The sequence below is a fragment of the Pseudorasbora parva genome, chromosome 4, assembly GCF_024679245.1.
Source record: "Pseudorasbora parva isolate DD20220531a chromosome 4, ASM2467924v1, whole genome shotgun sequence".
NCBI lineage: Eukaryota > Metazoa > Chordata > Actinopteri > Cypriniformes > Gobionidae > Pseudorasbora > Pseudorasbora parva.
The window spans coordinates 25,093,310-25,108,585 of NC_090175.1; the positions used below are offsets into that span (position 1 = coordinate 25,093,310).

General features: G+C 37.8%; 1 protein-coding gene across 9 annotated transcripts in view; it reads right to left on the reverse strand.

Moving 5' to 3' along the window:
- gab1 (GRB2-associated binding protein 1) overlaps positions 1–15,276 on the reverse strand; it is a 91,413-nt gene that overhangs the window by 22,119 nt on the left and 54,018 nt on the right. For 8 of the 9 annotated variants that reach the window (XM_067441376.1, XM_067441379.1, XM_067441375.1 and 5 more), the window contains one exon: positions 10,209–10,506. In XM_067441376.1, coding sequence (XP_067297477.1) covers positions 10,209–10,506 — 298 coding nt within the window. Of the gene's footprint in view, positions 1–10,208; positions 10,507–13,900; positions 14,223–15,276 lie in introns of those variants that run through there. The other variant, XM_067441380.1, reaches the window with a different exon arrangement.

Below are 15,276 nucleotides of genomic sequence, written 5' to 3' on the forward strand. Positions count from 1 at the left end.
GGTAATGGTAATATAAGAATATCCTGTAAGTTTCAGAGCTGAAAACGTCCTGGTTGGTCAAAGAAAAGCATGTCCTGGTTAGTCAAAGAAAAGCTTTTATAGACACCAGGCCCAGAAAACGATCATGTGCGCATTTTGACGAAACAACGCCTCTGCATAATATTATATATATATATATATATATATATATATATATATATATATATATATATATATATATATATATATATAAGATACTTCTGTTTGCAATCGCTAAGATACTTAAGTTTGTAAGATACTTCTGTTTGCAATCGCTTCATTTAACAGCGGAATCATTTGTAAACAAGTCTTAAGTCGCCCTGTATTTATAGACACAATGTTGTGCCTTTTATTTTGGATCTGACAGGAATGGTGCAACGCACTTCTGTAAGAAAAATGTAATGTAATAAAAGTAAAAAAGTAAGTAATAAATTAATGTAATAGTCTTTTCCAGACGGGCTACCAAAACGTAAGCCAGTCGGCAGGCAGCAGAATCTCAAATAGTGAATTAATATTCCTTTCTTGATCTGGCACGTGTGTGTGTGTGTGTGTGTGTGGTTCACGCTTATTGGCGGACAAATTAATACAAAAATAATATTTCAATCAATGGTGGATGAGAAATAAATCTGTGTTTTTCTGATAAAGACGTTTATGAGCCCTGTGATCGAGAGAATCATTCCAGTTGCCGCTTTCAAAACAATCCCTCCTTCATGTGAACTGAACTGATAGGGGACCAGATAGGGGAGCAGAAGCTCATTAAATATGCAAATCTTATCCAATCCTAGCCGTGGGCGTTTACTTCCAAGTCTCCAGTGTGGCACGCCCATCAAAACCCAGGGTTCAGGAGAGAGCCTCAAAACCAGTGTAGAAAATAGCCTATTACTTATTAGTTATGATGCTTTTTAATGTAAAAACCACACAAACATCATTAGTTGACCTCAGGCAACAGTATAAAAAAAATTAAAAAGCCAGTTCATGACACCTTTCCTGGTGTACCTGTGCGCAAATGCTGCCTGCAAAATTATTGCCTGATAGGGGAGCGAGGCAACAAGTTTTCAGACACAGCCATAGTTCATGTGATGCTTGACTTTTTGCTAATCGGCTACAGGTGTCATTGAGAGAAGGAAAATTTTACTGGACAAAATTGTTGATTAAAAATAATTTTTGAAAATAGGCTAATTTCCCAACTGTTTCCTATTTAAAACTTGACTCTTCTGTAGTTGCATTGTGTACTAAGAATGACAGAAAATGAAAAGTTGCAATTTTCTAGTATTACATAGCCCCTGAAAATAGTCCCCAGCGTGCTCCCTGTGCATGGAGGTTATCATGTTGGTTATGTTGACGGAAGTTAGTCTATTTTCGGGCGCTGAGTAATATCATTGCACCGGTGCACCTGATTTAATGGTGTTTTTAGGTTTGTCTTGTATGGCCAAATATTTAGATATGTTGAAGATGCGATTAAAATCAAGAGCAGAGAAGACCATGTTACTTTAAGAGAGAATGAAATACTTGTTTTTGTAAAGGAACTGATCAAGGTTAAGGTTGGCATCCTACACAGGTCTTGTGAACGTGCAGAACAGCGTAGACAGGAACCCTGAATACAAGACGCTAATAAGAAAGCGCCACTAATCCATGACGGAGTCTCGGTTTTTATATGCCATCTAGGATAACTTGTAAAGCTTTTTTGTCTGTTCTTTTAAAAGAGCTTTTCTTTATCTCTGACTTTTTATTTTTATTTCCATCTCTCTTTGAACAGCCTACTCTCAAGGTCAGTGGAGTGCAGCTGACGGGGTGGTTGTGCGTGTTTTTGCACAAGTCTCTCTTCAAACTCTGCTTTCAGTTATTCAGTAAAACGCACACAAACACACCACTTGTGCGCGCACACATTGACACCCACACACACCCACTCACTCACTGGGTTGCATTTGACTCTCTCTAAGTGCAGGCAGCTCAAGGCTGTCAGGGGCCACTTTATCTCTTTCTGTCTCTTCACTTTTTTCCCATGTTCCTCCTTCCCTCATTCTTCTCCCCCTCCCGCTCTTGTTTGTCAGGCTTGCTGCTGAATCATCCAAGCCCTGGAAAACCCCCCTACATATTTGCATTCTCAGTACCCTGTTTAGTGACGGTGGCTAAAACTTTGCTAATTCTAGTGCAATAACAAGTTTGTTTCTATTTGTGCCAGCCTCAAACAGACCATTAATAAAGTAGTAAAAGATGTAACTTGTTTTTTTAAGTTCAGTTTAACATAATCTAAGTTGAAATAACTTCCAAGTCGACTGTACTTAAAAGTTTCAGGCTGTGTTTTAAAAAAAGTAGATACAGTGTAATATTTTTACAGTGTACAACCAATCACCAATCATCTTCAACACTTCCTAGCCATGCCCTAACAATCATTGTTGAGCACCCGAGCAAACCAAACCCAAAGAGGAATATCTTAAAATCTGAATGTGATAGAAGCATTGTGGTTGCTTTATATCAGGGGTCTCCAAACTCAGTCCTGGAGGGCCGCTGTAGAGTTTAGCTCCAATCCCAATTAAACACACCAGAACCAACTAATCAGTGTCTTAATAGGGCCTAGTAAAACACTTGCTGTGTCCCAATTCGCAAGCTATCCATCCTACATACATAGTATCTGAAAATAGCATTAGTATGTCCCAAATCGTAGTATGTTGAAAAGACTATTCCCGGACTTTTGTAATGATACTTTTGGCCATTAAATTTAGCATGCATCATTATACATTTAAACTGCAAACACAGGAAAGAGGAAAGAGTCTCTGCATTAAAGACCCACGACTGAGATATCAATGTGCGACTCTCCAATAATTAGTTAAATTAAATTGAATGTGGAGGATTTGAACTGTGAAGATGATTGACAAGGCAATTTGGAAAAGGATACATAACTAAGCGACAGAGCTATCCATTAAAAATGACGAAGTAGTATGTCCCAAAGCTTGCATACTCTTTTGCTACACACTCAAAAGTATCTACTTTTTCATTACAACAAAAAAAAAAAAAAAAAAAAGAGTACATACTTTTAGGACGTAGAATAAGTAGGCGAATTTGGACGCAGCAACTGATTAGCTGGTTCAGGTGTGTTTATTTGGGGTTGGAGCTCAACCTGACAGTGGCCCTCCAGGGCCGAGTTTGGAGACTCCTGCTTTATATCATTCATACTGAGCAAGCACCTTTGGAGTATCATTATTGGCAGCTGCCAAGCCACTCCCTATCAACCAAACAGAGTACCCTAGCAACCGTTTGGCAAGACCTACATCAATTAAATGCTTCAATGTTTTAATTACTTTAAAGGGGGGGTGAAACACTCAGTTTCAGTCAGTGTCATGTCAATCTTGAGTACCTATAGAGTAGCATTGCATCCTGCATATCTCCGAAAAGTTTTTATTTTTTTAATAATTATATAAGAAAGATGCGCTGTTCCGAGTCTTTCCGAAAAAAGCCGAGCGGGTGGGGGCGTGTCGTGTGAGCGGAGCTAAATAATGACGTGTGCAGCAGCGCGCTGTGTGTTGAGTCGAGCGTCATCCCTAACAGCGGAAAAAAACTTTATTCAAAATAAAAATATGGCTTTTAATCAGATACAGCCATACATCTATGATCCGGAATCAGACCCAGAGGCTGCAGTTGAACAGGAGCAGCAGCAAAAACGACTAGAGCAGGACGTCTGTATGTGGTAAGTTACAAGTTATACACTAACTATATAATATGCTTAGCGGCTTGTGTTATTTACATATTTATACTTGAATTATATCGTCGTATTTTGGTCTTTGAAGGTGTACATGTGGGAAGTGCAGTTGTGCACGTGTGTTTGTGTGTTTACGCGTGGTTTGTGTAGACAGTAAGCGGACTAAAAGCAGTCTCACTCACCCTTCTAACGTTGGGACTGCTCCATCCTTCAGCATTAGGCGATTGGGAAAATTCGGCGTCGAGCTGGGCCTTGTGAAACAGTCGGCACCGAAATGCAGCGAACAGATATAAACATTCGCGCAACTGCTGATCCGGAAAAGCAAATTACATCCACTGTTGCCTTAACGCGGGGTTTTTGGCGAATCTGTGCAGGACTGTCTTGGTCTGGCAACCAAAAACCCACTTTTTTGGTGACATTGTTATGTGCTATGTGTAATTGTCACCTGTCCAGCATCCTACAAGCCCCGCTTTGATGGGCGTAGGCTGTTGCTTTCGCTCTCTCCCTCGCTCTCTCTCACGCGCTTCCGGTAGAATTGTCCGTAAGGCCCATACAAGGAAATTCCGCCCCCACTAACGTCAATGGGGACGCATGATCTCAAAAAACTTGCCGAAACTTATGACTAACCGGAAGTAGTATTTTTGACAAAGAAATACTCCCATCAAACGTCCACCTTAACTTTTGAAACTTTGTCTACGTTTAGTATGGGATTCCAAGTCTTTAACCGTGTAAAAAGATCAGTATGCATGAAACAGCATTTCACCCCCCCTTTAATATCATTAAGTTATGCTAATATTTCTGTTCCAATAACAATTAAAAGTTTTAATGTTTGTAAAAAAAGTACTTTTTTACATTAATATTATATTACCAATTAAATGAGCTTTGTAGCTATTTGTGACATAGTCATTAGGTATAACCAGCCTTGGTCATTCGGTAAAACCAATATAGTAAATATTTAAATTAAATAATATTGTTTTTAATAACTAATGGAACTACAATAATACAAATATAAAGCAGATTAGGCTTTTGTTCTACATTTCCCCTTTTCTCATTTTCCTGTGCAATGTTTTACTTGAACATGTTGGAGGATTTAGAATTGTCTAATAAAATCATTATATTTATGAGATCAGTGATAATGTTTCATAATGTTTTTTTTTAAATATTATTTTTTTTAATATGTTTTTTTTATATTTTTTAATATGTTTTTTAATATTTCTTCCATGTTACATACCATATACTATCTCAACATCAAAGTCAAATCAGATTTGTGCATGAATAATTATCTGCAAATTAATAATTTAAAATATATTCATGGTTAAACCGAATTACTTTTCTGGTGACAAATTTTGTCCATCTTATAAAAAAATAACAAAAGCTGTGTAAATTGATCATAAAAAAAAACAATCTCATTGTAAACACTTAGTAAAACTAAAAAATGGTTTCCAAAAAATACTTACATCACCATTTTATTTTTTTACACTTTAAAAAACCTTTTTTTGTCATTGACCCATATATAATAATAATATACATAATATATATATATATATATATATATATATATATATATATATATATATATATATATATATATATATATATATATATATATATATATATATATATATATATATATATATAAATACAAAATAAACACACTATTTTTAATAATCACCTTAATATTTCTGGGTGAAAATTAAAAGACCCATGAATTTTTTTTTTTACAATGTCACTCCTCCCTGCATATATTGTTTAATTAGTTTTGTTCCAATGTTATTTTAATTTTGAAAGTAATCAAATAACACAAAGTTGTTGTAAATGCAGTTATCATTAATTCCATTGCAAAACTCACTAAGGAAAACACTGATGCATCTAATTCTCAATCACTCCTCAAATTGTTTATCAAAGATCTTTCCTGCAACACTACAGATTCTCACAACAGGTGCAGATGAAGCTGCTATGGCAGATGGACATGTGAATTTCTTTGAATTTTTCTTGAATTTAAATTCTGCTTTCCTTTAATTCAAATTCGAATTGTAATTCTATATCCTGTTTTTGACATCAATTCAAATTCAAGAATTTAATTGGATTTTGGGAGTCATTATAAATTCAATTCTGAATTGTGCACAAGCCTGATGTATAATGTTATTTGTCACGTACGTGCTTTTTCGTGGTAACATACAATGGAAGTTGGAGGCTAGATGCGAGTGCGAGTAATTAATAATGCTTCATCTACTTTAAAAGCTGACATCTGAACGCATTTAGTCTTTAATAAACAAACACACACGCTATGTGTGAAGCAAAGCTAGCTAAAACGATTTAATATACACTTGGGCACATAAATGTGTCACTGCAAAACGGATATAAATCTGATCTTCAATTCCCGTGACATGACGTTCATGTCACGTCAAAACCGCAGATATAAGCTGCATTTTTTTTACTCAACAGCTGATTTCACAATCAAAGACCACAATGTGTGAGCGTGGACACAGCACTGGTGAGAGATCATTCGGTTTCTTTACTTGAATGAAGATTGTATGTTGAGCACCTATGACCTTACTTTCAGTTTAATTTGTGGTAGTTTGTGTGTTGGCTTGATGAAGAGATAACTCTGATAAGTCTGTGGCGATGCGTCCTGCGGTAGTGCTGTCATATCTGGCTATAACATATAATAACACCTATATAACATGCTCTAACCAAGTAAAATTGACATATGTTTTTTCAACAACCAGATGTATTTTGACTTTTTGACTGTAAATAGACCCAGACCACATATTGGCCCTCATTTATCAAAAGTGCGTACACCAAATTTCCAGCGTACACCTTGCGTACACCCAAACCCACGGTGACTTTGAGATTTATCAATATGGACGTTGTCGTACGGCACGCTCAAATCCTACGCCAGCTCAGGAGGTGGTGTACGCACGTTTGAGTTAGTGCGAAAATGCGCAGAAAAACAATTCCTAACACCACAAAACGCACTGACAAAGATATGCTATATTATGACCCACTGTAAAAACCACAACAACAACATTCAGTGTTTATTTTTGTGCAACATGAACGTCAATGTTTAATTTGTGTGACTTTACCAAAGCGTTTGATTTGTAGACATATGTATTCCTCCAGTCGCGAGCCTGTGCGCTTTACCTGACGGTTCAGGCCCGCGCCTGGCCCAGCAGCTGCGCACGGACTGGGACTAAAATAATTCAGACTGACAAAATAATAAAAATGACCTTCTTCTTTTAAATAATAATAAAATCAATAAAAACGACATTCTTCTTCTGAATAACAAGCGTCATTAAGAATAATAATCATAATAATAATAAGAATCTTACAAATTGTCATGTAATTATTAATGTGAATGAATGGTAGTACTCCACATCACATCATCATCACTATTGTACACCCCAATACATGTGCCGTGATACGAAATTAAATGCTAATTGTTTCAAAACGTGCTGTAAAATAATGCATTGTGATGGTAATTTATCATCCAAAGATCTATTTAAACTGCTGGAGTGCACTTATCAACCTCCACACTATTAAGAGTACTCGTAATTTGTGTCCATATTTTATTTTTGTAGGTGCCTTTAATTCCACTCTTTTAACTCCCAAATAAAACAATTTCGTTTTTTTTTCCACTTCCCTGGTGATGGTCTCGATGGGCGCCTCTCAATCATTTCACTAGTTCAGTAGTCAGGGCACTGATTAGGGAGTCAGCCCATTGACTTATGTCCTAGTCAGTGCCCTGACTAGTGGAGTAGTGAGATGATTGAGCGCACCCGATCTCCACGTCGGAGAAGTTTCGCTTCTTTGCCGTCTTCTGTTTGTCCATGGCGTAAAATGAGGGCGTGGGAGAGGCGGAGACTTGAATATATAGGGGCGTGTTATTCTAATGACGATCGTTTTCAGCCGCCACATTTATCAAGGGCAAGTATTGCGTACACCTGGATTGCAGAGGTACGCACAGCTTCATAAATCAGGCGGTGAAAGGAGTGTAAGCATAATCTTACGCCAACATATACACCCGTTTCTACGCAAGATTGATAAATGAGGGCCATTGTGTATTTGTTCTAAATGCTCCTGTTGTCTTCTGTGCTAGGACTTGGTTTTGTTTGATACATTCAAGAAGTGTGTTTTCTTACAGCAGGCAAAATTAACGATTCAGTTCATATAACTGACTGACAAAATTGTATAAATGAGGATGCAGTGAATCTTCAATGCATCGTGATATCGAATTGAACCTAATGACATGGTAATCGTAATCGAACCGTGAGACCAGTATAGGTTTCGCACCCCAGTAGTGAACGTGCACGCATATAGAGAGAAATGCACCTTTTATTTGGATTACATAATCAATGTATTTGTTTTCGATGAATTGGTTTGTTTAAACAGATATTTCAAGCATTCTATAGGCTTATTTCTTACTTCTGTGAGGAAAGAATATGCTGAGTTTCGGTTCATGTATGTGTTGCACTGCAGTTCTTCTTGCAGTTGAATACGGAGAAAGTTTCTGCTCTTTAGTTTATTCTGAGCGCTGTGAAGTGCTCCAGATTTGTAGTCTTAGTATCAATTATCTTGTCGTGAATATTGCATTGCGTGCTGTTGGCATCGAGCCTGGCGAAATGTAGGCACACTTTTGATCCTTTCCACATCTTTTACATCTCGGCTCTAGGGATGGGTATCGTTAAGGTTTTAACGGTATTACTACTCTTATCGATACTGCTTATCGGTCCGGTTCTTTAACGGTATTCTTATCGGTACTTTTTGAGATTATATATATACACAATTTGTATACACAACACACACAATTAACAAAGATACACAGTATATAGGCCTACACAGTGCTTTAACTTCAGGAAGAATTCTAGTAATCAAATGTAAAATAACACTGCATAGTTTATCATAAATTGCCTAAATGAATGCTTATTAAAGCTGAAGTTATTCATTCAAGAGCCATGAGTGACTTTCTCTTTGCATTTGGTTGTTTAATTCGCAGTAATTCGTCAGCATGTTTATTTACACTGCTGCCTCTTTAAGACAGACGTGCAGATCTATAGGCAACTTTAGCAGATGCACTACATTTTCTCCCGACTATTTCCATAATAACTACGTTCATTTAAGACACAAACTGTGTTTAAGAGACTCTCCAAGCCGGTCATTTTGACATAATTGTTTGTGTACATTTGATCGTTCAGACGCGAGTGTGAAACCGAAAGTGTAATTGCTCCTCTCATTGCGGGCTGTTTCGGAGCGCGCGCCGACTTGGGAACAATCTCTTGCGCACATTTTTGTGCTTTTAATCGCTCTTTTTATTATTAAACGCGTCCCACAATTTACCAACAGTAGCTAGACTGTATTTTACAACAATCACTGATCGTGCTGATTCTGTCATTGCGTTTGAGTTTTAGGGAGAAATGACAGCGTTGCAGCAAAGGGAATTAGACATAAATATTATAATTATAATCTTTGGAAGCCAAAATCTAAAATAAAATCAGACGATCACAGATCTAAAGCGTAACCAGGCTATGTTTGTATGTTTAGTTCTGTCCTCTGTCATCACTTATAAGGGCTGTCGTTTTGCGCCTCTCTCTCTCTCTCTCTCTCTCTCTCTCTCTCTCTCTCTCTCTCTCTCTCTCTCTCTCTCTCTCTCTCTCTCTCTCTCTCGCGTCACGTGTATTTTCAAAAGTACCGACAGAAGAACCGATAACGTCCGAGCTTATCGATACAACGGTCTTTCAAAATTCACCCCCGGGGCCCGTTTAATACCGGGTTTCGGTACCCATCCCTACTCGGCTCAGACGAGGTTGTTCCATCCTTGGGCCTCGGCGCGGGCGATATAAACAGTATAGGGCTACACACTACAGCAGGGGTCCCTAAACTAAGTCCTGGAGGGCCACTGTCCTGCAGAGTTTAGCTCCAACCCCAATCAAACACACCTGAAACAGCTAATCAATGCCTTTATAGGGCCTAGTCCATAGGACTCCTGCACTACAGCCTCACGTGTGAGCCGCGTCCCTGGGCATAACCGGTGTAAATGTTTTTTTTCCACCAGTAAATTGTGCTGCATGCACATTGATGAGATTAACTTGTTAGGTATCGAAATTTGGTTTCGAACGACAAGACCTTTTAAAATACTCGATAGTATCAAGGCAATTCTGTCGGTACCTAAAAAGTATCAAACTCGATACCCAGCCCAGCTTATGAGTGGTTCTTTTTTAGTGCATTAAAAATATAGTGCAACCAGTGTAGTCTGATCCCTGAACGAATGACTCTATCATTAATTAATATGACAATGTGCAGTTAAAGATTACACTTTTCCATAGTATGTTATAAAAATGTATGAAAAAATTTAGTTATAGCCAATATTTAGATTGGCTTGATGGCAGCCCTGATATCTTTCTCAAAAGTACTAAAGAACTGTTAACTGATGCATAATTAAATTAGTTATAATTCTCATCCCTAGATATATCTGGAGCGTGTTGGCATGAATTACCTTCTGTATCGGTGGGGTTGAAGCCACAGATATCACAGATGCTGCGCACCCACTTGTTCATCTCCTCTTCGGTGTCTGCCACCAAGTAAAAGATCCGGTCGATAGTCTTAATGTCAAAGATGAAGCTGTGCTCCAGGTCCTTCTTGTTGAAGGTGAGACCGGCGTCCACCTGCTCGCACAGGTTCAGATCGATCACGCGGATGGGCTTCTTGGCATGGTCATTTTTGTAATACTCCAGTACGTCTGGGTCTCCCGTCAGCCTCCCACTGCGCAGAACAAACCATCGCTTCTTCCATGCCTGAAAGGAGAGAGGAGAACCATTTCAATTAAACACAATGTACTACCATTCACATGACTGGATGGAGAAGCCATTGAATGATTCTCCTGATTATTTCACTAATATGTACCATTGAGTCAAATCAGCTCAAATCAACAGCCATCTTGGTAACTTTTTGGATAAAAGAGTCTGCTAAATGCAAAGCAGTAAATCAAAACGGCTATTTTAACTATTTCATTTAACAGCAGATTTTTCCTACTCTTTTGGTCTGTTTCCTCCTCATACTATCTCTACATGGATCAAACAGATCTACTGGAACATGTTTAGACTGAGTTTAACATATCCAGAGTCTACAAACAGGTCTTCAGACTGGTCTCTCTGGAATAAGCATGTTGTTATGCAAATGTATTACATGAGAACTGTACCAAGTGAGCAACAACTAACTGCAGGAAAAGCATTGAGAGATGTTTCAGTCCCAGAAAAGTCCTTGCAGGTCTTTTTGTGACACCTGATCCTGTTGATCCAGCCGCATGCAGTGGAGACCGTGGGATCTTACAGACTCATTCTGGCAATAGTCCACTCAAAACTCTGCCTGGAGATACTGGCTAAACTCTCTGCAGACAGATTTTAATATAACGCTACCCAAAAGCCTGCAAAGCACTTATGCTAAAAGAGGAAACTGACAATTACGGCTTAAATATGCATGTTTTTCCCCATTTAAAATGGAGGGAAATTGCAAATGCAAAAAACAAGAGTTCAAAATGTCACGTATTGTGAAAAAGTGATGGGGTCTTTGAAAACAGACAGGTGGATGTAAAACATGGTAGAAATGAAATAAAAGAGGGCAACGTTATTTGAAAATGAAAAGAATAGCAAAACTAGAGGTTGAATTTATCAGGTAGGGGGAAAAAGAAGTGTGAAAAAACATCCATTCACATAAAGATAGACTGAAATGAATAAATAATTACACTGTAAGGTAATGATCAGCCTGGAGAAAAAGTGATTGATCAAGTTATTAATAAAATAATATTCTTGAACTAAGGATTTGGAGTAATTTTAGTGAGTAACCGTTAGCTCAAATTAAAATATGCGTTAAAAGATTTTTTAATTCTCAGATATAAATCAAGTTAACAGATAAGCTCATATTAGCTTAAAAACATTAAAAACATCTCATTTGGAAAATGCTATTATAATGATTTTGTAGGCCTAATTATGTAATGTAAAATAATGGCATCACATCACAATATGTCAGCTGTAGAGAGCTTTAGGTTGGTACATTTAAAGGGAACTGGATTGAATTATTACCAATGACAGGCAAAGGAAAATCTGTTTGCAAGATTTGAATAGTGATAATCAATTATTTGAGTTAATTACTCACGTCATGCACAGCCCTAGTAGAAAAAAAGTTTTAAACTTCAACAGCCCACTATGTCTTAAGCAAGATTAGGAAATTAACCCTGAGGAAAAGATCACAGGCTTTTGTCATTAAACCGCCAGACTGCCAGGAATGCTCAATCTGTGTTGTTGTTTATTTTTTTACCATCAGGTTTGGAGGGGGATTAACAATGCTGTACTTTACCCCCTCTCTCACCCCCTCTCAGCTGTTTTTCCATCCACAGGGTTCTCTTTGTTAGAGAGCCAAGCTCTGGCCCTCTGGATATCACCCCACTGCACGGCAACAGCCCCGCCACACCACACACACACACACACACACACACACACACACACACACACACACACACACACACACACACACACACACACACACACACACACACACACACACACACACACACACACACACACACAATGACACAATGACACTCAACAACTGATCAGCATGATAGATCTAATTGTGTGACTTGACCTAAATGTCCCAGTGATGCATCTTCCAAGCATCATGTCACCCATATCAAGTTTGGAAAGCTCAACAGTCTCAATCACAATCTGAATGTTTCAATCTGCTGATCATTTTGATTGCAATATAGACTCAGAAAGAGTAAAAGGTAAAAACGGAAAGAGTGTGACCGAACAAGTCATACAAGAGGCATCGCAGAGGCCTTTTAGATTCTATGCGCCGCTTCAAAACAAAGCACTTGCGGCTCCAATTACACAGATAGTGTGTGCATGTGTATGTTTACTGGCAGAAAAGAGCCCTGGCTAACCTGTCACATAGATCATCTTACGTGGGTACAGCGACACAGGCGGAACACAAGATGTCTGTGTCAGTGAACCGTGAACATTCAGGGAAACTTGAGTCAAATAAGAAGAATGCTGATAATTTTAAAACCAATAAAATGGGAGAGAAAATCTAATAAATCAATAAAATACTATTTAAGGGTCAGTTACATTATTATTTTTGTGGTCCAAAATCATTTATTTATTTAAAAAAAACTACATTTAACTTTTTTAAAACATTACAAATATATGATTAACACTAATTTAAATTTTATTTTAATTTTAATAAAAAAAAAACAAAAAAACAAAAAACAAGGTCCTGATTCCATAACTCATTGCGAATTTTGTTCGGAATATTCTTTTTTTTTTAAACAATGTATGTATTGTGTAGTCATGTGGTTCAACAATGTGCAGAAACATGCAGAAAACAGGAAATTACATCATTTCCTGCAGAATGTCAACTGTCAAGGTCAGCAAGTGTCTTAAAATATCTGATAATAATTCAACCTCCTTATGACATAGCAAGCTTAGTTCAGGTTGTAAAATGTCAAGTGGTCCAACCTTCTAAAATTGCTATTTGTAATTCTTTTACTGAAAAGTGTATTAAAAAATATATTTTTTAAAATAATTAATAAGATGTTTATACCTATGTGTAATTAGGGTGTAGGGAAGATTCTAGAGTTACACCACATGACATTTATTGAGTCATTTAATTCAAATATTTAATTGAAAATTGTATCAAAGTTTTTTTTTATTTCAATATTTGAAACAAACATGAATACAAGGATTACATTGCTAAGACTTAGCACATGCATTTTAAACTAGATTTTATTTTATTACATTTATCATGCTCTGTCCAGGCCATAGCTAAATGTTAAAAAAATAAATAATTAAAAAGTACAAGAATAGATTTACTCTGTCAAGGCCAGAATAAAATGTTAAACAGATTCTGGCAGCTGCAGAGGAATCTGAAGGGAATAGAAATGCCGGACCCGTTCAATTTTGTTAAAGAAATGTCTTCATTTTGGAAAAAAAGTGGCCAAGTTGAGCGAGCAATAAACTCCACTCTCCCATGTGTGCACTAACTCTATCTCTTTCTCTCTCACACTTACAATTGCTGGTAGCCGACATACTCGCCTTCAACAGTAAAGTAAGATGTCCTCATTTCAGACAATAACACTCCCACATGACACCAATCCCGCCATGCTAGTCTGGTTTGGTGATTCGACAATCCTACCTTGAGCCCCGGCTCCTGAAAGCAGCACAGGCACAGAGAGCGTAGTATTTAGCCACCTGTTCTGAGTGCCTGTTCCATTTTGTTTAATATCAGAATGCCAGAAGAAGCCAAAGACTCTCAGATGAAGACTGTTCTGAAGAGGAGTGCATGTGAGATGCTCCGCTTCAACAACTGGGCAGCCAAACTGGTCACCTTTAAATCCTGAAGACATCCAAACTGACCCTTTTGCAAAACTCCCTTACACTTCTACTGAGTTTCAAGAGCGGGCCATTAAGTCCTCTTCTTAAAAGTCCTTCAGCTCCAAGAGAAGTACGTAAAATGAATGTGTTTGTGTATAAGGAGGGAGAGGGAGTGAGTACAGGGTGGGACGAAATTGAAGAGGCCCCTCCAAGTGTGGCAGCAGCTGTCTGCCTCTCTCTCTCTCTCTCTCTCTCTCTCTCACACACAGTGTGATGCATACAGAAGCATAGGGCCACAGTGTCACTGTCTTGCCTTAACAGAGATGCCATTGAGGTCCAAACTATAGGGGAATGCCATCCGAACTGAATCACTGACTGGTCAGTCTCTCTGCGGATAATTGACGTAATCAGCCACAGCTACTATACAGAGATAGAAAGAAATAATTTTCGAACTAATCCCAAGTAATGCGAGACCACAAGCTTCTTCTGCCGTAGCAAAACGGCACGACTCGCTTAGACCACCAATACATCAGCATTCATTTCTCACATGCCTTAAATTCCAAGTGCATTACCCTGCGCCGCATTTTAGATGAGGTGCACAATCAGATTGGGCTTTCTAAAGCATGTAGACATGTAAAGTGTTTGTGCTTCTACACTCCACTGCATCTGATCATACTGGATTGAAAATGATTATGCCTGAAACATATGGTTTTGACTGGTCATTTGCTGCATTGAGTTGTAAAAAAATATTTGACTGTTGATCATTAATGCAAAAAAATGAAGTGACTGAACTTAAAATAGAGGAAAACATGTTACATTGCAGACAAATATGTTAGTTGACTAGTCTATAAAGCAAGTAGACTGCAGATTAATAAAGATAGAATTTAATCCCCCCAAGGTTCAGTGGAAATACGTTACTGTGATGCACATTTCACAACACTTTCAAAGCGAAATGCTCAGTGAGTGTGAGCACGTTCAGTTTTACAAAAAAAAAAAAACCTTGAATGAATGTGATTCTTGCAACATTCATAATTTTGGTTGTGGGGCTGCACAATTAATCAAATTTCTAATCGCGATTACTATTATGGATGCCATGATTATGTAATCGTTCAAAGCCGCGATTACACACACACATAACCCATCACCCATAGTATTCCGATAAGCCGTTCTGAAGCATAAAGTAGAGACGAGCTGGGC